We start from the raw sequence: 22,417 nt of genomic DNA on the forward strand, positions 1-22,417 counted from the left end.
GGATAAAAAATTTACCATTAATGCAGAGTACAATATCCTAACACCATTTAACTAAAACAAAATAAGTTGATCCATGTTAGCCTTGTAATATGTAAAACTCCTAAGAATAAGATCAGTGGAACAAGTGAATGAAATAAATATAACCTTAAATTATTGAGTAAACCCTACTTAGTTCAAATCACTTCCACAGGAGGCGCTCTTAATCAATAAGATGCCATGAGCTCCTAACAACCTCAAAATTGGGAAAACAAACAAACAAACACCCTCATAAAATGACATCTTGAGACAAGCTCCTTCCCCCTCCACTCCCCATGTCCACACAGTCCCCGTCCCCTGCTTTGTCCCTTGCCCCTACAGCTCCGCCAGCATACCTGAAGGGATTGGTGGAAGTAGGTGGCTGTGAGGTGACTGCGTTTCCACCTGCGGCCTTTCCTCCCTCTAAGTCTTCATCGCTCACCTCCTCCTGTTGTGGAGATAAGTAGATGGAGAAGAAAGGATGGAGAGGGAGATGAATATGGAGAGTGAATGAGTGAGGAGAGGTAGGCAAGGAAAGGATAGAGAGGTGATGAAAAGAATCTTTACAGAGTGGAAGAAAGTGAAAAGAAGTGGGAAGAAAATGATTGAGAAAAATTGAGTGAAATAGTATTAAAGAAAGCACCACAGGAAAATAGAGGCACATGGAGACATAAAGCAAAGACAGATATGTAAGGAGTGGAAAGAACACACACAAAAAAAGAAGTGATTACAAACAGGGAGGTGGACAACTGAGATGGAGAGATGAGTTTGTGAGGAGAGGGGAGGAGCTGGAAGGTTAAGAATAGGGCTGGGAGGATGTGGGCTGAGGAGGACAAGGAAATGACTAAGTTAAGGAGATTCTGATGGGGAAAAAAAAGAGGAACAGCCACCAGGTGCGTCGTTATGTGAATAAATCAGTGTTGTATGCATGAGGAGTTGCACATGAAGATTTCTGCCATGATCCCCTTAATAAAAAAAATAAGCAGCAGATATCAGAGTAGGTAAGAGGATAGGAGGGATGTGATGTGTAAGACTGTACCTTAGATCATAAAAATGGATGGGAAGTCTAACAATTATAAATGAACTGCTACTGTCAACAATACTCTAAATAATTAGATCATTTGAATGTACTTACCTATGTATAATAAAATGCATTAGATTAACATTTAACACATCTGGACTTGCTCAAATATTTTTCTTAACATTATTAGTGACACGGGTGCTTAAAATAATAGGACAAGTCAAAAGTGATAAACAACAATGATCTCAACACCATTTGACTGACTAAAAATCTTGCATCTCTTTGTGCTTCTCATTGAGGCACCTAATGACAAAATGAATCACAGACTATCATAATGAATCATAATATGTAAATGGAATATATTACCCAAATTGTATACATCATTCCAATTAGTGCTATTGTTCAGAAAATTGAGCTGAGGTACAAGAAATATTGCTGACAAAGATAATTATCAATATTAATTTCAACAATATTTCATTTCCGTACCTCACCTAAACTTTCTAAACTTTTTTTTCTTGATACAAGTACCAACTGCACTGATGCACATGTAGAGGTGAACATACCCACCACACAGACATCCCTTAACACATTGCTTGCATATGACTCCTCCATCACCTCCACACAGTCACCTAACACAATGACTACCCAACTACAGGCAGTCTTCATTATACACAGACATACTTGATTATCAATATGCACTTTATATGAAACTTAGATAAATAATGCATCCAAAATTTGGTTTTATGAATGAAAGTTTGGCTGGAAAATCAAAATCGTACCAAAACATAGTACGAAAGCACTTGCTCAATTTTGAGCTCATCAAGAGTAAACCACCCTATTACTTTGACATATGAAATATGTTTTGTTACTTTTAAAATCACTGACCACAAGAGTTTTTAGAAACCAACCTTATTTGTATAATGAGGACTGCTTGTGCTATTTACTGCCTGATAAGTGAAGGGATGAGTTGACAAATACATCATGATGATGATGGACTTAAGCTACCTCCAAAATTCAATGAAATAAGACTTTAATATATACCAAAACTTTCATGTATGTCAACATATAATCCTCACTGACCAATCACATACAGATGTTCCTAAAAATCCATAACCTACCCTATCTCAAAACAACACATACAGAGCAAATGTTAACAACCTACAAACTTCTTCCTTCCCTATCCCCTGAGACAAGCATTCTTCATTGTAAAAAGAATGGGTAATAGTCAGTGGTAATAATAAAAAAAATAGCAATGATAAAGTTCAACTCCTACATTAATTTCCTCAATTTGAAATACTCCTTGAGAGACAAACATCGGCAGAAACAACACTGACACACACAAACTCACACTCACACATGATCTGTGATGATGGTATACTGGCAACATGTACTACAGGACTCAGAGTCTGGCTTACTGCTGGCTATATACATCCATCCATCCATCCCTGTAAGGCATGTTTCCTCCTCCAGCCACTCAGCCACTCATCCATCCATGCACCCACTTAGCAGCCCTCAAAGTGAACATTTTACCCCCCATGGCAAGAATATGTAACTTTGTACTCGGAAGTAAATTTGTTCATCATATTTACACACAATGACTACAGTAACAATTGTAAGTATAAGTTTGGCTTTTGCGCAGATTGAAAATTAATAATTATTCATTATTTATGATCACCTGCAAACTGAGTTTTTGTAAGGCTGGTGAAATACAAATACTTGCCAGTGGCAAGAAAGATACATCACTGACTTTCAGGGCTGCTCGTCCATCTCTCCCGCAATGGCATATGACCCGAGGCTGACCCCATGAAGCCTAGCCACACTCTCAGTCTCCCAGTGGTGGTCGGTGACGTGCCAGGCTTAGTGGGTGCTGGTGGCAGTGCTCTCTTCATCTGGGGGACGTGGAGGGGCTAGCTTACCTGAGGACTAGCTTACCTGCTGCCACAGCACTCACCTTGGAGGGGGATGAGGGGCCTGGCTGGTTGGTGATGGGTTCCTCTTGCTTGGGCTGGGTGGCAAGAGGAAGGGAGGCTGGTTACTAAGCTACATCACACCGGGGGTAAACAAGCATGTATTCCACCACCACTGTGCTCCAGCTCACGAGGGTTGTCTTGGCCTCTCAGTGGCCGGGCTGAGTCAAATGCTGCATTGTTTACATGTCTAGAAAGACCCTGGGCTTAAAAAATATTAACTACACTAAGGAAGTCTGCGGAGTCCCTTTCTGTTAGAAAAAATTTACATATGTGTTCGATTTATGTTTGGTCTTTGCCTATTTTAAAACCTGGGGTTCAAGTGTGTATATTTTTTGGTTAAATATCATTTAGCTCCCACATAAAAGCGTATGTAAGCATCAATATCCTCCACACAAATATTATTAGTAGCAGGTTCATCTTGGTTAAGGGGAAGTAAACAAAACCAAAGGAAGACTCAGACTACTGTGACTGTGAGACTCAAGTGACAGGCTGTCAGCATGAAGACCAGTTAGGTGACACAAGCATCAGGTGTTCGTCTTGTGTTGCTTGGAGGGGACATTCTTTACTTCAACATTACCTACTACAGCAATCATGCTATAAAAAAATAGTAACAAAATTTTAATACATTTCTCACAGAATGTTTCAACTGAAATTTTGAACTATATTCACTTTTAAATTCTTTACTATTTACAGACACTTCTCTTAATACTAATATGTACCTTTGGCCAATCCTTGAGTAAAATATTAAGGAATCATATGATCAATTATATCCCCAGCGCTCCTTAGTAAAGCATTCATATAGTGACAAATAATATGGTGACAATGTCTCAAGCACCCCTTGTTTAACATTAACAACTCGCAAGCTACGATCCCGTTCTCTCACATCTACGCAAAGCCTTGAGAAAAAAGTTGCTTTGAAGTTAGTGAATAGTGATATGTAATAATATCAGCCATCATGGGGCATAGTTTTACCATTAAAGTTGGTTAATTAGCTAATTAATTAATTAAATTAATGCATGGTTTCTGAGATGATCTAAATTTTCATATTTTTATCAGCCCTTGGTCAGTCATTTAACAAGGCAATGTCAACAAAGTCTACATCAGCCAGCTGAGGGCGAGGCTAAGAGGTGTGACCTCGGCCAGAGCACAGTGGACCAGGGCGGGGCAGGGCCAGCGTGCCTCCGAGGGTTCTGGCCCACAGTGGCAGCAGGGCCAGCCATGCTTAACAGACACCTCAGGCAGGGAGTGGAACAGGAAGGAGGGAAGGGAGTACTGACAACAGCCACTACTACAAACACATTATGCTTGGTGCATCAGTAATGGGTGCATAATGCTACATTCTGCATGGTGACACTAGCAGTAGCATGGTAAGGCTGTAACAGGCTAGTGGTGAGATGCTTCAGCCAGATATAACAATATGATGGCTCAAGGATTTGTATTTTCACTAGGCCAGTTCATGATCACCCAACACATTTGTTGTGACTAATACTTTACATCGAGTAGCTTTACTGATCTAAATGCCAGATTGATGGACTAGTCTGTTATATGTATGGTGATCACAGTCATGGCTAGTGACCATAAAGGAAGAAGTAGTGAATGAAATTAATCAAAGGAAAAATATAAATTCATGCTAAATTAAATCACGAGTCAGAGAAACTCTAATAACACAGTGAACTCTCTAAATATACTCCACCAAGTGCCAAGAATCAAACCCGGGCCTTCAGAACAAAGGTGAGGCAGTATATCAAATGAACCATTGATAACTTAAAAGGTCAACATGCCCGAGGCCATTTTTGCAACACAGAACTGGCACACCCAGCCTGCATGGTGAGCATGAGGAATTGTGAGGCACATTAGTGTTTATATTAACCAAAATACTGTAATAACACAATGAAAAATCTCTGAATGTATGCCACTGAGTACGTTTAGAGTTCCTTTATGAGGTTTATTTTTAAATGATGCAATGTACATATGTATAGCATCAAAACAATCCATGCTAACCAAAGCAATAATGAAAGGGAAAAGAAAATTGCCACAATAATGTACTAGTAGCAATCTATCCACTGTTGCAATCAGTATAGTCTGACATCTCCTACTCTAAGCTCCTTCACATTGCCAATTCATTTGGGTATAACATTTCTTATAACTGCATTTGTCCATCTAATATTTTGGACAATGTTTTCTATTAGTCAACTCAAAAGACATTTTACTCAAACCCAAGTTCAGCTTGCTATCTCCAAACATGAAAGGTCTTAGCATTGTCTCCTCAAACCTGTTTAATTTTAAAAGAAGTACCATGCAGCAAATATCCAGAGCTCTGCTGTACTAAGTGATTTGGCATGTGTATAATACTACCCAAAACTCTGCTGTACTGAGTGATTTGGTTGATATAGCACATGTATAATACTACCCATAACTTTGCTGTACTGAGTGATTTGGTTGATATGGCATACCTAGAATATCACTTGTTCTATAAACAATAAATAATCCCATGCCTAAACTTTCATTATTATCAAAAAGATAAAAAATTGAAAACAAATCTTAATCAAACTAATTATAAACTAACAGACAAGCTAGCGGAGAACTGTGCAATCCTAGAGCTACCTCACCTGTCCATTTGACCTAAATTCTGCAGTTTTATGGCAAAACCATACTTCAGGGCAGTTTAGGGCATACCAATAGGATCAGATGCTCAACGTTTTCAAAGGGTGATGAATGGCAGGACCAAGAGGCACCATAAACAAGACATCAAGCAAAAGAAGATGCAAATGAATTTACCTGATAGACCTGAGGCAATGATGGGATGGAAGTACGAGAAGAAAAAAATATTGAGTAAAAAGTGTTACTGGACAAATTTCCTAGCAAAAAAATGAACGAAGAGTAAACTTTGAAGCAAAGATGGGGAGGAAGTATCTTCAAGAATAGAGGAGAGCAGTCATGGTGGGGAGCACCGACACCTTCCCGGCTGCTACACGCACAGGGAGAAGAGTAGAATATGCAATGCTAACACAGCAGAAGTCAGTCAGGTTGAGCATTTATGTATTTGAGCACAACTTAAAAGTTTTTGATCTATGCACAACTAATCAAGTGATGACTGACTCAGACAAAACTTTACGAATGTATCCCAAGTAAAAAGGAATATTACTTTACTACAGAGAAAAAAAATCAGACACATTGGAATTCCAGTCTTAAATTCCTCGATCAAAAAAGCTTTTCTCTACTATGTGACTTACTACCAGACAAACTACTTTTCAATCACACAACAAGACCACTGCATAATTTATGGGACAAAAACTGATTGACTTGAGCTTCCAATACAGAGCACAGGTGCATGTCCTGTTTATGCTTCTGTTGATGACTTCCTTGTCACTGGCTGACTTCTCCTGAGAGCAACGAGCGAGCCTACCTGACCTGCCAGTCTATTGTACTGACTTCAACACCCACATACTGGAGGCCATGAACAGACCAGGCTCAACAGAACACTACCACATGGTTCTTCAAAGTACAGGTCCTGACTCCATACTGGGTTATGATAGCTTACTGTTTGGGCTGCCACATCTCCACAAACATATAACTCAATACCAGATAACAAGAGGTACACAACCTTTAGTACTATAAGGTATATAAGGTAAACTGGGGCATTAGCTAGAGCTGTGTTGCATTGGTGCTCATATCAAGTCTCACTGGCCCTTGAGCCTGTGGTGGGTAGGAGCCCATTAACCTGGGACGCAGGGCCAGTGTGACATCCAGGTTATCACAGTTTGATTTCCCCAAGATGCCCATTGTATCCATTTATCAAACAACTAAAAAGGGTACCAAAAAGGTTAGCAAAAGGGTCATGATGACAATGCTTGAAAAAAAATTGGGTTGCAGTGAGAAAAGTTTGAAGAATACTGCACTAAAGAGCTTTTATAAAGAGACGTGTGGCTGGTTATTATAGACCTACTTCATTAGACCCTTAACTGACTGGGAGACATCTTATAACACCCCATCTCTCACACACACACTATCATGTTTAACATTCAAAGTGAGGAGCAAAGTGCTACAGAGGAACAATAGGGGCCTGCAGTGAACATCATGAAAGATAAAGTAGGATGTGTGTGCCAATTTGTGTGCCCCATTCCAATTGGTACTTGCCTGAAAGATAACAATGCCAGACAAATGAGCCAAGGAAACAAGTTGAAATAATGTTGAACAGTATCATAATTGACTGTATTGGCTATACAGGCAGCACCACATGTGACCACTCAACTCCAAGCTGAATTTTCCATAGAGTTCAAGTTATAGACTAGAGTGCGTCTGAGGCTGTCTCAGGGATACACGGCCATGATGCCGCTGTCGCCCCACACCGATGATTGCACGCACTTAATTCACTCCTACCCGATTTCAGTTTTTCTCCATGTCAAACAGTAGAGTCAGGAAATTGGGTACGAGTAAAGTGTGTGCAGTCGTTGGCTTGGAGCAGTGGCGGCACGAAGGCCTTGTATTCTGCCAGTGCTTGGAGGCAGCCTCAGACGCACTCTAGTACATAACTTGAGTTCTATGGAAAGTACTGCTTTGACAGTTCACTGAGTGGCCACGTATGGCGCTGCCTGTATAGCCAATACAGTCCATTGAGCCTCTTTTTTTTTTTTTTTTTTTTTTCCAATTGACCATAGTAGGTTGTTTAGTTATTTGAGTGCTATTGGAAGGGTGCATAAAAATTAGTGAACAAACACATTCTAATCACCAGATTAGTATGAGGATGGAGTTAATGAAAGGGTGAAAGATGGGACACAACTTTCCAGTTCAGCTCAACAAATGAACTCCAGTGAATAATATGAAAGAGAAACATTTGACGTCACAATGAAAGGCAAACTAACATAACTTAAACATAAGGAAAAAATGCAGCTAGTGTGAGGTAGTTTCTTACTCCTATCATTAAAATACCTGAGGAAACGAGAGGAAATTAAGAGCATACCCTGGAAGAAGATCCCAAAGTACATTGTTAAAAGCTATGAGAAACGCCAATGGTATGGTGCATCTCAGAGTAACGTGATGAAAGACTAGGTGAAGTTGAGGAAATACTGACCCTACCACCTAGTAAGACAACCACCTTGCCATCCACTTTCTCTTGTATGACCCCCTAAAACTTTGATGCAACAAGATTTCTGGTTACCCTCAACTTTGGTCACCCTCTCCTCCCAATGTTTAGTAGAGGCTAGTCACTGAACTAACAAAAAGGTGACAACTCAACTATGGGAATATTTTGTTCCATTAAATTGCTCAAACTGAATAAAAGTTAGAAAAGACATCTTTGTTTTAGATGACACAACACACATTACATGTTTTCAATTCTCCAGGTACCAATCTGGTAAATTCAAGTAAATATTCAATACAAACACTCAACAATTCTATGTTGGAGGTGTGAACAACAGAAAAAATACAACATATTACGAAAATCAGCATGACAGTGCCAGTGGAAGCAGATAAATATATATGTACACACAACAGAAAACTGAGTGGGTGTGGGGGGCAGTATGGGGAGGGTGTGAGGCTACATGTATACACAGAGTGGTGGTTATGGGGACGCAGGTGGCAATGGTAAGGGGACGGTGGGCTTTGGCATGCATCAGTGTGACAACTAACACAAAGATGGGAAGAGGAGGGGAGGAGGGTGCTTGTTGCCTTACCCAGTCCTCTGCACCTGTCTGTAAATATGCAAGTAAATGGACTATGACGTCATCTCCTAACAATGGTGTTCTTGCCTTATGTTTAAAATACGCAGTGTGAAGCACCTCTAAGATATGTCACCTCCTAAAAAGACTGTTTTTAATTTGCATCTGGTATATAATTATTAAGCTGTGTTTGCTAGCACTGGCAATGTTTATGACCTATCTCTTAAACTGAAACTACACCTCCTATTGACTAATATCTAGACTAAGAATATATATAACCAGTACTGAAATATCTTGTATCAGCTCATTTGTCTGGCACTGTGCTCTCTCTGGATGTTCTCTTTAAAAATGATAATATTAACAAATGATTACTGTTGACCCTCATAATGCATGTCCAGACTTTTCCTGACCTAAGCAGTGTTTTGTTTTTGATGATCACACCTGCAGTCATTGTGTGTTGACATCAATTACTATGCTATTTCCTTTCACTGCTTGGTTTTTGTGTGGTCCACTGAATTGTTGTGTTCTAACCTAATTGCTGTGTTTGTCAACCCTTCCCTCTTATTCCTTTGCAGAAAACATTACTATTCACATGTACCTATCTTAAGCTCTTCTTCCCAATTTGGTGTTTCAAAGCAGGTGTTTACAAGCTGTCATTCGTGCCTGAAGCTTATAAACACAGGTGAGGTTAAATACAAAAATACAATACTGTTATGTGAATACTGTATTGAGTGAATCTTTTCTGTGTGTGTATGTGTATAGTTTGACCAGGTTTTTCTTCTAAATCATATATATAACCATGGTAGTGAAAAGCTGCCTCAACCCTATGACTCATCTACTTGCTTATCTAACATGATGCAACTCTCCCAAATGTCACCCTGCACTTCTTCAGCGGCTTAATATCAAAAGTTAAATATTATAAAGGCTTAATATGCACACCCGTTTTTTATTATCTTCTATTAACGTATTCACAAATAACTGCACCTCTATTCGCTTCCCTCACTTCCTTTTCAACCTCTTATTTTGTTATTTCACTAATTACTTCTACTTATGATGATATAATGCCTTTTCAATTTCTAATAATTCAACTCTCAGTACTCCTTGTAACCTAGGATTACTTCTGCATTTCCCTCTGCTAAAGTTTGTCTCTTCTATGTACTGCTAGAAAGTCTCCCTCTAATTTTTACCATATAATAATAATACCGAACCCTTACTAGTACCTACCAGTGACCATACTCCCTCTCTCAACTTCCCATAACACCATAGTACCTCTACATCTCCCTCCCCTAGTTTCTTTCTTATTCACTGGTTAAAGCACTTATATTTCTGACAGCATATACCCCTTCTCAAAATTTCCATTGTCAACTCTTTTGGTATTATTTGTTCTTTCCATAACCCTAAATTATATCTACATCTTTTCTGTACATAGGTAGAAACACTTACGTTCAGGTTGTGATAGTCTCCAGTCTCATCGGGGGGCCGAGGTTTGCATTTTCCGCAGCAGAAGTTGAAGCAGCAGCAGCAGCAACAGCAGAAGTAGCAGCCAGTGACGATCCCACAGAACAGGAACAGTGCCTGAGGGTGACAAGACACTATGTCAAAGAAAGAACAGTTATCAGCATGAACAACACCTGCAGCTAAATAGAGGAGGCAAGAAATCAAAACAAGTGTATATGAAAAAATTAAACACCATCCTTCACAAACTACTAGGAAGAATAAAGCAGCCTATTTAACTGATCATTCATTCCTCTGACAGCATCCAACCCTACTGAAACCCACTCAAGTCCTCTACACTTGTCCTTCCCTTCCTCACAATACCTCACCTTTCAACTAACTAATTATTGATAACAACTACACCTCCGATTTCATGTACCGTATTTGATGGCTTATGAGACGCATAGGCTTATAAGATGCACCCCCCAATTTTGGCAGGCATTTGAAAAAAATATATATAAAATAACGGATTTGAACCACGAGTGTCAGGTAAAGATTTTTCGCCCAACATTCGTATCCCTCCCCACCATCAGGTCATCATTAAAGTTTCACATGTATTCAGATTCTTATCAAATCCCAATACTTTACATTTAAAACCCTAATATTTGCTGGGACCTACCAGAATAGATCCTTCTTATAGACTCGAGGGTACTGCTTTGAGATGTAAACAAACATGGCGGAGACAGCGACATTCAGAAAGGTAACGGGTATAAAGTTCGTGCATCATATTTCTTTATTATTATTCTACATCCTAATTCTAGTTGTTGTAATATTCTAGTACATTTTTAAAACATAAGGAAGTGTGAAATTTCAAACTTGAAAATAAGAATGTTAAAAGATAAGTGCAAAATGGAGAAACAGGCACTTGTAAATATTGAATAATAACCTATCTTCTCAATATCTCATCGATATTATCCATATATTGTTTGTGTTTATCAATCAAACAAAGTTAAACAGTTTTATGAAGATCTGTCTTACTTCAATGACCCCTGTCTACTAAGGAAACGTAGTGTGTCTTGCGCGTGTTGTCAGACCCACCAAAACCTAGCTCCACCAAATGTCACTTAGCCCAACCAAGAAACTCAATCCTAGTCCAACCAGAATCTCAGACCAATCAAAACTAAGACACATCAAATCAGTAACTCAAACCTAACAAGTAAATCAGTAAATTAGTACCTGGAAAATATGAAGGGGAGTTACACCTGAAGCTTTACCTCACCCATCCACCCAAGCACCAGAACCCCTTGCTCACCTTGCACCAGCCTGAGTTAACAAGGAAGTAGGTGTTGACATTCTCCTCGCCAAACTGCTCAGCAATGTACAGCCCCAGAGAGCCATAGTTGTCGTAGATGTTGCGCTTGGTGGTGTCACTGAGGATGCCGTGCGCGTGATTCACCTCCTTGAACTGTGTGGAGTGGGAGGGAGTGTGAGTGTGGAGGGGGTGGTGGTGTAGAGGAGAAGGGGGAGGAAGATAAGTGTGTGGAAAGGAAGTGAAAGAGAGGTGGTGGTGGATGAGTAGAGGAGGAAGAAGAGGAGGAACAGAGTGAGATATGAGTGTTGAAAGAGGTGGATGAGGGAGAAAGAGAAAGATGTAGAGGATGGCATACATAGGAATAAAAGAGGAGAGACAGAGGTAGAAGAAAATGAGTGAGATGTGGGATAAAGTGAAGATGGAAAAAAGGTGGTGGTGGAGCAGAGAAATAAAGAGAGGAAGATGAATGAGATAAGAGTGTGGAAAGAGGAGGCAGTGGAGGTGAGGGAGAGAATTATGTAGAGGAAGATACACTGGAAGAAAAGAGGAAGAGGTGGAAGACAAAGAAAGGGAGTTGTGGGTCTGGGCGAGAACACAGGAAAATAGACAGTCCACTAATTACTCTGGACAAAGAATTCAGTTAAACAAATAAATGAAAATTATATTCCCCCCCAAAAAAAGCATGTCTGAATTGTTCTTGAATGCAGGAAATCATAATAAAAAAGATAATATAAAGGTTAAAAGTGCAGACTAATGGACTATTAAGGAGACTAAATAATGACAACAAGGTCTCAGCGCACACCTTTTCCGCAGCCTCGGGGTTGTCTGGGTTCTTGTCGGGGTGGTATTTGAGGGCCAACTTGCGGTAGGTCTTCTTGATCTGGTCGGTGGTGGCATCCTTGGGGACCCCCAGAGTCTGGTACAGGGAGTCCCCCGTGGTCCTGCATGCACACAGAGGGACATGTTAGTCATCAAGATCACAGTGGGGGTGTGAAGGAAGGGAAGATTATAATGGGGGGGGAATCAGCCACTAATCAGAGCACATGATAAATTAATCTACTTTTTCCCAACAGCCAGCCCTGGAATCAAACCCTGGCCTGGGAGACATGATATCCAGTGTCAAGCCAAAGTGAGCAACACAACTCAAGTCTTCATACTCCTTAACTACATCTCAGGCTGTTACAATATAAATTTTACCTATAAAACTACAACCTTACTTTTGCCTCATAGCTTTAACAACTTGTTTACCTGCAGCTGTAACTAAAGTTTTATCAAAAGCGCAACTAAGTTCATGGCTTTCACTGATAATGGTGGGCTTCTTTTACTTTAATACTGAAGTGTGTTGAAAACAAAGAGAAGAAAACTACATAAATAAAAATAATAAATAATAATAATATGTATGTACCCGGGGGATGTTACTATTCAAAACCTAAAAAATATATCTACTTGGAGGGAATAACGAAGGGTTGATCAACATCCTTATCAGCTACAACCTTCCCTAGGGCAGATTCAAGCACATTTTCTTTTTCCGCAGCAACGGAGGCAGCTCTATGGCAAAACAAGAGATATAAAAAAAAAAAAAGCCCACTATGCACTGCTCCAGCAAATGTGGATAGGATGAAAATATGAATGAGAGGGTCTGGTTCAATTGCAGTGGGGTCTTAACACTCTTTTGAAAGCGTTCAAGTCGTTGGAAGGAGATAGATGAAGGAAGGATGTTCCAGTTTACCAGTGAAAATGATGAAAGAATGAAGATAGTAGACTCTTGTCTTCATCAAAAGTTGGACTGCATAAGGATGAGTTAAGAGTACAAAGTTGTAGGCAGTGAGGCTGCAGGAGTCAAAGATATTCAGTAACAGAAGTGACAGTTTGACCAGGCAGGGTGTCAATGCAGAAGCACAGTTTTTAATGACACTCAAGGGAACTCTATCAGGTCCAGAAGCCTTCTGAGGATTCAGGACATAAAGAGCATAAAAAACTAAGAGTTCTAATGTCAGACAGAATAAAGTCCCCCTTCAACAAACAACACATATGATGCCTTCACTGCCAACATAATCACCACAACTCCTCGAACCTCTTTCTTCTCAATTTCTGCAACATTCGCGGTCTTCGCTCTAATTTTCATTCTGTGGAACATCATCTCTCCTCCTCTAAACCTCACCTTCTCTTCCTTACCGAAACACAGGTTTCTGAGGCTACTGACAGCAATCTCTACTCTGTTCCCTCCTACTATCTCTATCCTAAATTTCAATCCAAAGCTGGATGTCGTGCCCACGACCTTGACTCTTCTGAATTTTCCACCATCTGGTTAAGACTTCACTGTCATTCTATTACTAAATACATCTGTGCTGTTTATCTCTCACCTAACTCTACCAACTTTGTAAAATTCTTTGACTATTTGAATTCTAAAGTGGAGCACATCTTGACCCACTCTCCCTTCGCTGAAATCTCCATCCTAGGAGATTTCAATGTTCACCACCAGCTTTGGCTTTCATCCTCTTTCACTGACCATCCTGGTGAACAAGCCTACAACTTTGCTATCCTCAACGACCTAGAGCAGTTGGTCCAGCACCCTACACGTATTCCTGACCGTCTTGGAGATCGGCCCAACATTCTAGACCTCTTCCTTACCTCAAACCCTTCTGCTTATTCTGTCAAACTGTTCTCTCCGTTGGGCTCCTCCGATCACAATCTTATTTCTGCATCCTGTCCTATCGCTCCTGTACATCCTCTGGACCCACCGAAGAGGCGATGCTTCTGGCATTTTGCTTCAGCTCGGTGGGACGACCTGAGGATGTTTTTCCGATTTCCCGTGGAATGATTATTGCTTCCAGGATAGAGACCCCTCTGTGTGTGCTCAGCGCATCACAGAGGTGATTGTCTCTGGAATGGAGGCATACATTCCTCGTTCTTTCTCTACTCCTCACGCTAAAAAGCCTTGGTTTAATCACGCTTGTTCTCGTGCTGTCAATGATAGAGAGGTAGCTCACAAAGATACCAGAGCCTTCAAACTAATGCTAATTATGAACTTTACATTTCTGCCCGAAATCGTGCCAAATCTATTCTCCGACTAACCAAAAATTCTTTCATTATTAGAAAATGTCAAAACCTTGCTTTCTCTAACTCTTCCCGTGACTTCTGGCATCTAGCCAAAAACATCTCCTCCAACTTCACTTCTTCATCTTTCCCGCCACTCCTCAGGCCGAACGGCACCACTGCCGGCTCATCGATCTCTAAGTCTGAACTCTTCTCTCAAACTTTTCTAAAAACTCCACTCTGGACGATTCTGGGCATATTCCTACTCATCCCCTCTGACTCCTTTATGCCTGTTATAAAGATTCTTCAAAATGATGTTTTCTATGCCCTCTCTGGCCTCAATCCTCAGAAGGCTTATGGACCTGATGGAGTGCCTCCTATTGTCCTTAAAAACTGTGCCTCCGTGCTGTCACCCTGCCTGGTCAAACTCTTTCGCCTCTGCCTGTCAACATCTACCTTTCCTTCTTGCTGGAAGTATGCCTTCACACAGCCTGTACCTAAGAAGGGTGACCGCCCCAATCCCTCAAACTACCGTCCTATTGCTTTACTTTCTTGTCTATCTAAAGCTTTTGAATCAATCCTTAACCGTAAGATTCAAAAGCACCTTTCCACTTCTGACCTTCTATCTGATCGCCAGTATGGGTTCCGCAAGGGCGTTCTACTGGTGATCTCCTAGCCTTCTTAACTGACTCTTGGTCATCCTCTCTTAGCCGTTTCGGTGAAACCTTTGCTATTGCGCTGGACATATCAAAAGCTTTTGATAGGGTCTGGCACAAATCTTTGCTTTCTAAACTACCCTCCTACGGTTTCTATCCTTCTCTCTGTACCTTTATCTCCAGTTTCCTTTCTGACCGTTCTATTTCTGCCGTGGTAGACGGTCACTGTTCTTCCCCTAAATCTATTAACAGTGGTGTCCCACAGGGTTCTGTCCTATCTCCCACTCTTTTTCTGTTGTTCATTGATGATCTTCTTTCCAAAACGAACTGTCCTATCCATTCCTACGCCGATGATTCCACTCTGCATTATTCAACTTCTTTAATAGAAGACCCACCCTTCAGGAACTTAACGACTCAAGGCTGGAGGCTGCAGAACGCTTAGCCTCAGACCTTACTATTATTTCCGATTGGGGCAAGAAGAACCTGGTGTCCTTCAACGGCTCAAAAACACAGTTTCTCCACCTATCCACTCGACACAATCTTCCAAACAACTATCCCCTATTCTTTGACAACACCCAGCTATCACCTTCCTCAACACTAAACATCCTCGGTCTATCCTTAACTCAAAATCTCAACTGGAAACTTCATATCTCATCTCTTACTAAATCAGCTTCCTCGAGGCTGGGCGTTCTGTACCGTCTCCGCCAGTTCTTCTCCCCTGCACAGTTGCTGTCCATATACAGGGACCTTGTCCGCCCTCGTATGGAGTATGCATCTCATGTGTGGGGGGGGCTCCACTCACACAGCTCTTCTGGACAGAGTGGAGGCAAAGGCTCTTCGTCTCATCAGCTCTCCTCCTCATACTGATAGTCTTCTACCTCTTAAATTCCGCCGCAATGTTGCCTCTCTTTCTATCTTCTATCGATATTTCCACGCTGACTGCTCTTCTGAACTTGCTAACTGCATGCCTCCCCCCCTCCCGCGGCCCCGCTGCACTCGACTTTCTACTCATGCTCATCCCTATACTGTCCAAACCCCTTATGCAAGAGTTAACCAGCATCTTCACTCTTTCATCCCTCACGCTGGTAAACTCTGGAACAATCTTCCTTCATCTGTATTTCCTCCTGCCTACGACTTGAACTCTTTCAAGAGGAGGGTATCAGGACACCTCTCCTCCCTAAACTGACTTATCTTTCGGCCACCTCTTTGGATTCTTTTTAGGAGCAGCGAGTAGCGGGCTTTTTTTTTTTATTATTAATGTTTACTTTTTTGTGCCCTTGAGCTGTCTCCTTTGCTGTAAAAAAAAAAAAAAAAAAAAAACACACCAAGAGTTGAAGTCAGGTAGAGAGGAGCATATGAAGGATCTTTCACTAGAAACCATTTAAAAGTATGACTGTAAGATTTATCACAACCACCAATGAAGTAACAGCAGTCAGAATGAGGATCCGAGAGCTAAATCACACACACACACACACACACTATTCATCAAGGTAACAGTGGGGGTGTGAAGGAAGGGAAGATTTTAATGGGGGGGATCAGCCACTTATCGGAGCACATGATAAATTAATCTACTTTTTCCCAACAGCCAGCCCTGGAATCAAACCCTGGCCTGGGAGACATGATATCTAATGTCAAGCCAAAGTGAACAACACAACTCAAGGTCTTCATACTCCTTAACTACATTAGAAAGTTGGAAAGAACAGAGAGAGCAGTGACCAAACAACCGGAAACTCTGAGAGAACATAGTTATGAAGAAAGACTGGAGAAATTGGGACTAACAACATTGAAAAGAAGAGAGAGAGGGGACCTAATAGCATTATACAGGATACAAGAGGGATTGGAAAAATTGGACAGGGAAGACTTAGTGGTACGTGATAGGAGTGAGACAAGAAGGAATAGTAAAAAAAATTGAAGAGCGTCTGTAGGAGAGACGGTCAAGAAGTACAGTTTTCTATACAGAAGCATAACAACATGGAACAGACTTGATGAGGAGACTGTGTGTGCAAAAATGATTCATGAATTTAAAGCCAAACTAGATAATAAGCGTTATGGAGACGGGACAGCACGGCACAGTTCTTTCTGTACTTCACAAATGTAAATGCAACTAGTAAATGCACACACACACACACACACACAATTTTAATAATATATATATATATATATATATATATATATATATATATATATATATATATATATATATATATATATATATATATATATATATATATATATATATATATATATATATATATATATATATATATATATATATATATATATATATATATATATATATATATATATATATATATATATATATATATATATATATATATATATATATATATATATATATATATATATATATATATATATATATATATATATATATATATATATATATAAATAAATAAATAAATGATATGCCAAAGGGTATAAAAAGTCATATGAGCCTTTTGCAGATGATGCAAAGTCAATAAGAAATGTGAAGACGGAGGAAGATTGTGAGTTGCTGCAGAAAGACCGACAGTGTATAGATGGAGCCAGTTATGGGAGATGGAGTTTAATGCAAACAAGTGCCATGTTATGGAAATGGAGAGAAGTAAAAAAGACCAAGGAAAACATACAGGACGGGAGAAGAAAACTTAATAGTGGATCATGAAGAAAAAGATTTGGGGAGTAACGATGCAAGACACACTATCCCCAGAAAAGCACATAAACAAGCTGTTTGGAGAGACCTACAAGATGATGCAAAATATAAGGGTATCATTCCATTTTATGGCGAAAGAAATGATGAAGAAAATAATAACAACAATGATAAGACCAAAGTTTGACTATGCTGCAGTTGTGTGGTCGCCTCACAAAAAGAAAATCAGAAAGCTGGAAAGGATACAGAGAATTACAACTAAAATGGTCCCAGAACTTTCAAATATGACATGAAAACAGATTGAAGGAGATGGACTTGATGACACTGGAACAAAGAAGGGAGAGAGAAGATCTGATCATGCTGTATAAGTTGGTAAATAAGTCTGATGAGGTGGATAGAGATGATCTCTTCTTAACTGCGAGAACGCAGGGGCTAAGAGGACATAGGAAGAAACTTGATAAAAGAACCTGTTTGAGTGATCTAAAAAGTAAAGTTTTCCACACGGAAGTGTTAACACATAGAACACCTTGTGGGAAGAGGTGTTGGAGGCGAAGTGTCCAACAACTGAAGGAAAGGCTGGATAAATGTAAATATGGAGACGGGACTATTAGAGCTTAGCTCGGGCCCAGTAGACTTCAAATAGGTAAACACACACACACACACACACACAAATAACAGATCTGCAGAAACACAAGAGAATGCAAAAAAAAAAATAAATAAATAAATAAATAAATAAATAAATAAATAAATAAATAAGCCAAGAAATTCAGCTTCCCATATATAACTTTTGTCAAATTAATGTAAAGGTCTAAATCCAAGCGGTTAAAGCAATGATCAATCACCAGATGGATAAAAATGAGTAAGGAGACAAAACAATCCCACCATGACAAGTCCTGTAAACAAGAATTAAGTGACCCATGATTAGCTACACCTTTTCCTTAACTGGTGGCAAGCTAGCAAATGTCACACAAAAAACACCACCACTCACGATTTCCCAGACTGCAGGAGAGGATCAGACTCCATAGTATTAAAGGATAGGGTGTGGCATAGGTGTGGGTTGGGTCAAGGTGGAATGAGGGGAGGAAGGGTGGCTGTGAGGGTGTAAAGGGTGGTGGTGGTGGTGGTGGGAGCAAAACACTGGCACAACAGCAAGCTTGGCAGCACACTCACAGTCACATGTTCCCCCGCTCTGTCAGTCCAGCTCAGTTAGGTTGCCAGGTATTCAATTCCCTCTGAGGCAAGTCTGATGCTTCAAGAGACTAGCAAGAAGGAAGTGTGAGGTAACCAAGGCAACTGATTCATGTGCTAGTCTTTACTTTTACTATAAACTGCTTAGCTTTTTATTGAGGTACTTTGATAATGAGATAATGTGTGAGAGAGGGATTTGCTACTCTGTGTGTGTGTGTGTGTGTGTGTGCAGGGGAGGGGGAATCACTACTTTGGTAACTTCAGGAGGATCAAATAACCTCCTCAGAATATTTTACTGTACTTAACTTTCCTTTTACTGAATATTTAAATAAGTTTCTTGCTAATAACCATTGTTGTGTGTGTGTGTGTGTGTGTGAGAGAGAGAGAGAGAGAGAGAGAGAGAGAGAGAGAGAGAGAGAGAGAGAGAGAGAGAGAGAGAGAGAGAGAGAGAGAGAGAGAGAACCACATGACACTAGTCCACAAGGCTGAGAATACCATCATAGGTTAAACCCACTTGGCTCAGATTTAAGTACCACTCTCAGAAGTACTGCTGTTAACTTATTTTTTTCACTGTAACTAGCAGAGAATGTCTTGACTTGTCCTATTACAAATGAATAATTACTGCTGCTATTAGTAAAGCCACACTACAACTACTGTTACTACTATTTCCTTATTGAGTACTCCATCTTTTTAAACCTTCTCACATTTCAATAGCATATACTACTACTACTATTGTTGCTGCTATTACCACTACCTGAAAACATACAATATGAAACATCTATCATGAAAAAAAAAAAAAAAAAAAAAAAAAAAAAAAAGATCATGTATAGGTGTGAGGCCCAAGCTTACAAGTGGAGTTAACACTTGCAGGTCTTCCCTCCATAGAGAAGACAGGTAATGAAGCAGCTACCTGTACAGACTTTAGACCTGACTGAAGGTTGCCCTGTCACATTTCCTTATCTTCCTTGTTTGTTCTGATAACTGTCTGCTATTATTTACCTCTCCATCTCCTCCCTCGTTCACTCACTCCTTCACTTGCGCATCATTCATCAGTGTTGTTGAGACTATCGTTATTAATTATGGAAAGGAGGCAGACTAATGGCTAGACAAAATGAAAAAAGTTGTGTTGCTCCTATAAAAAAGATGCTAAAAATGAATAATCATGTTTAGTTATTGTTTATATAGGAGGAACATTTATATTCACATTTTCTCTTTCCTAAAATTATGCTATTGCTTATTTAGTAGCCTGTTATTCTTTTGACCTAAACCAACATACATATGTACATTCAACTTCCATTTTGTTTCTACTATCAGCATTGGCTTACCCACTAACAAATTTATGCACATACTTTGTTTCTGATATTAGCACTGACCCACACACTGATTACATTGATTACACACACAGACAAACACAAACACACACACACACACACACATACAGAGTAAACACATCAGCATGACTGAATTGCTTTCTGTGATATGCTTGCTTTGCATCATCTACATTTACAGGTCTCAACCACAGTGTGTGATTACAGAAATGCTGCAACAAGCACTCTATCATGAAATGCTAATTGTCCTGTGATGAGATGAATAGCAATAACACACACCATTTTCTCAGCTGCACAAAACTGTATGAGAAAACTAAAGATGTGATTTTCCAACATGTGTGGGTCTTTCAAGGAAGTGCTGTTATTTCAAGTGGCTCCTTTGCACACTAACACAATAAAGACCGAAGTGCATATGGAGACAAGACAACAGGTAAGAGTAAAGATCCTGTTAACACACAATGATACATAAGTTAGAACCCTAGAAGAGGCCAGCCAGTCTAAAAAACAGAAGCTCCTTAGAACAAATTATTCAACATCTCTCCATTCATAAGTCTATTGAACACCCACTTCAAACACTCAATGCTATTTGTATAACTACACACACACATGCAAGAGGGTGACTACATATACAAACACATAACACACACATGGGGAGTACTGATAGGCAACCACGAGTCCAGCAGATTATCAGACCGTGAGTAAATTCCAGAGAGCGGACATCAGCCAGGTGGGACACATCGCAGAACAATCAGGTAGCTAAGTGCTTTTTTGCAGTATTTAGTCAACCTCAGACCCTATTACAAGATAATTCCTTGAGACAAGAGATTCTATTAGTGATGTATTCCATGTAAGAAACAGGAGAAAGATTAAAGATAAATGGCAAGCAACTAGAGAAATCAAAGTCAGGGGCAGGCAGGCTGGCTTAATAAATGCAGAGTCAAGTAATCCGCTGAAAAATGTATGCACATTAAAAGAATTTGGGTCCTCGAGCAAGGCCCGAACAAGTTCATAAATAGATAAGGCAAATAGGGATTCATTCTAGTGTCCTGATAGATATGGAAATATTTAAATTACTAATAAATAGATTCAAGAATGCAGAAGAACAAGCTATAGAGATAAAAAAAAGAGCTGCAGTATGAAAAGGGAAAGATGAAAAATTAAAAAGGAATTAATGAACTGACGTGAGGTCAAGAAGGTGTTCAGGTATGTGATGTGAGTGCAGAGGTAAGTGACAAAAAAGAAAGAAACAGAGGACACACTATAAGCCTGATTCTATCTTGCAAAAACACATTTAGACAAGAACACTGTACAAGCTCCACTTACGAGTATTTCCTCTCTTGATATGTCATTATGATATTGCGAGGTAATGCTTGGACAGGAGAACGTTTCCACTTCCCTAGATATTAGTATTTCTGAGCTCTTGTGCAGCAGAATCACTATTAATCTTTCATGTACCCATTATGTTTAGTCAAAAGAACAACACCCTGCTTCCAACACTGTCTTCTTGTGCACTGGCTTTTCCTAAATAGTGAATACCATAAAACTCTGTATCTTATCTAATAATCTTAAATACTTTGTGAAGCCTTTGATAAGATACATATGAAGTGACAGGCATGGGAGTGATGACAAAGGTAGTTACTTCTGGCTCTCACATTTTACAAGAGAATGAAGGCTAGAGGTCTGTGGCTAAGGACAGAAGGCAATATGGTAGAAGTCAAAAGGAGATGTCTAGAATATAATCAATAAAAAGATGACAGTAAACAGAAAGAATGGCTGCAATGGGCAAGGGTTATCGCCACATTATCTGTTTCCATGTGTCCTCATAAACAATGCCGAGTAACATAATATGCTATCTTTAGATGACACAGTTAACCTAGGATTAACCGATTACCCAAATGGAGGCTGGGTGCATGAGACCCAACAATAGCCAGATAAAGCAGGCTTCTCTGTGACCAGATATTAGTTATTTCAAAAGGGAAGTGATACAGGTGCTTGAAAAAGAAAACTAATGTCACACAGCTTCTGCCAGCACCTTTGATTCCATATGGAGTTGCCATGAAAACTTCCTTCATCACTCCCTGTCACCGTCATTTTCAACACATACAACAAACTTTCATCACACACTTTTCATTCTGTCTATCTATATCATC

At 39.8% G+C, this 22,417-nt stretch overlaps 1 protein-coding gene across 13 annotated transcripts in view; it reads right to left on the bottom strand.

Annotated features, from left to right (window-relative positions):
• LOC127003277 (dnaJ homolog subfamily C member 5-like) overlaps positions 1-22,417 on the bottom strand; it is a 46,516-nt gene that overhangs the window by 20,687 nt on the left and 3,412 nt on the right. For 5 of the 13 annotated variants that reach the window (XM_050869725.1, XM_050869722.1, XM_050869715.1 and 2 more), the window contains exons 1-6: positions 18,740-18,915; positions 12,212-12,350; positions 11,410-11,562; positions 10,107-10,238; positions 2,988-3,041; positions 372-463 (exon numbers count right to left, since the gene is read on the bottom strand). In XM_050869725.1, coding sequence (XP_050725682.1) covers positions 372-463; positions 2,988-3,041; positions 10,107-10,238; positions 11,410-11,562; positions 12,212-12,350; positions 18,740-18,774 — 605 coding nt within the window. In that variant the 5' untranslated portion in view covers positions 18,775-18,915. Of the gene's footprint in view, positions 1-371; positions 464-2,987; positions 3,042-8,678; positions 8,697-10,106; positions 10,239-11,409; positions 11,563-12,211; positions 12,351-18,739; positions 18,916-21,590; positions 21,788-22,417 lie in introns of those variants that run through there. The other 8 variants (XM_050869727.1, XM_050869724.1, XM_050869721.1 and 5 more) reach the window with 4 other exon arrangements.

The sequence above is a fragment of the Eriocheir sinensis genome, chromosome 25 (genome assembly GCF_024679095.1).
Source record: "Eriocheir sinensis breed Jianghai 21 chromosome 25, ASM2467909v1, whole genome shotgun sequence".
In the NCBI taxonomy this organism is placed as follows: domain Eukaryota; kingdom Metazoa; phylum Arthropoda; class Malacostraca; order Decapoda; family Varunidae; genus Eriocheir; species Eriocheir sinensis.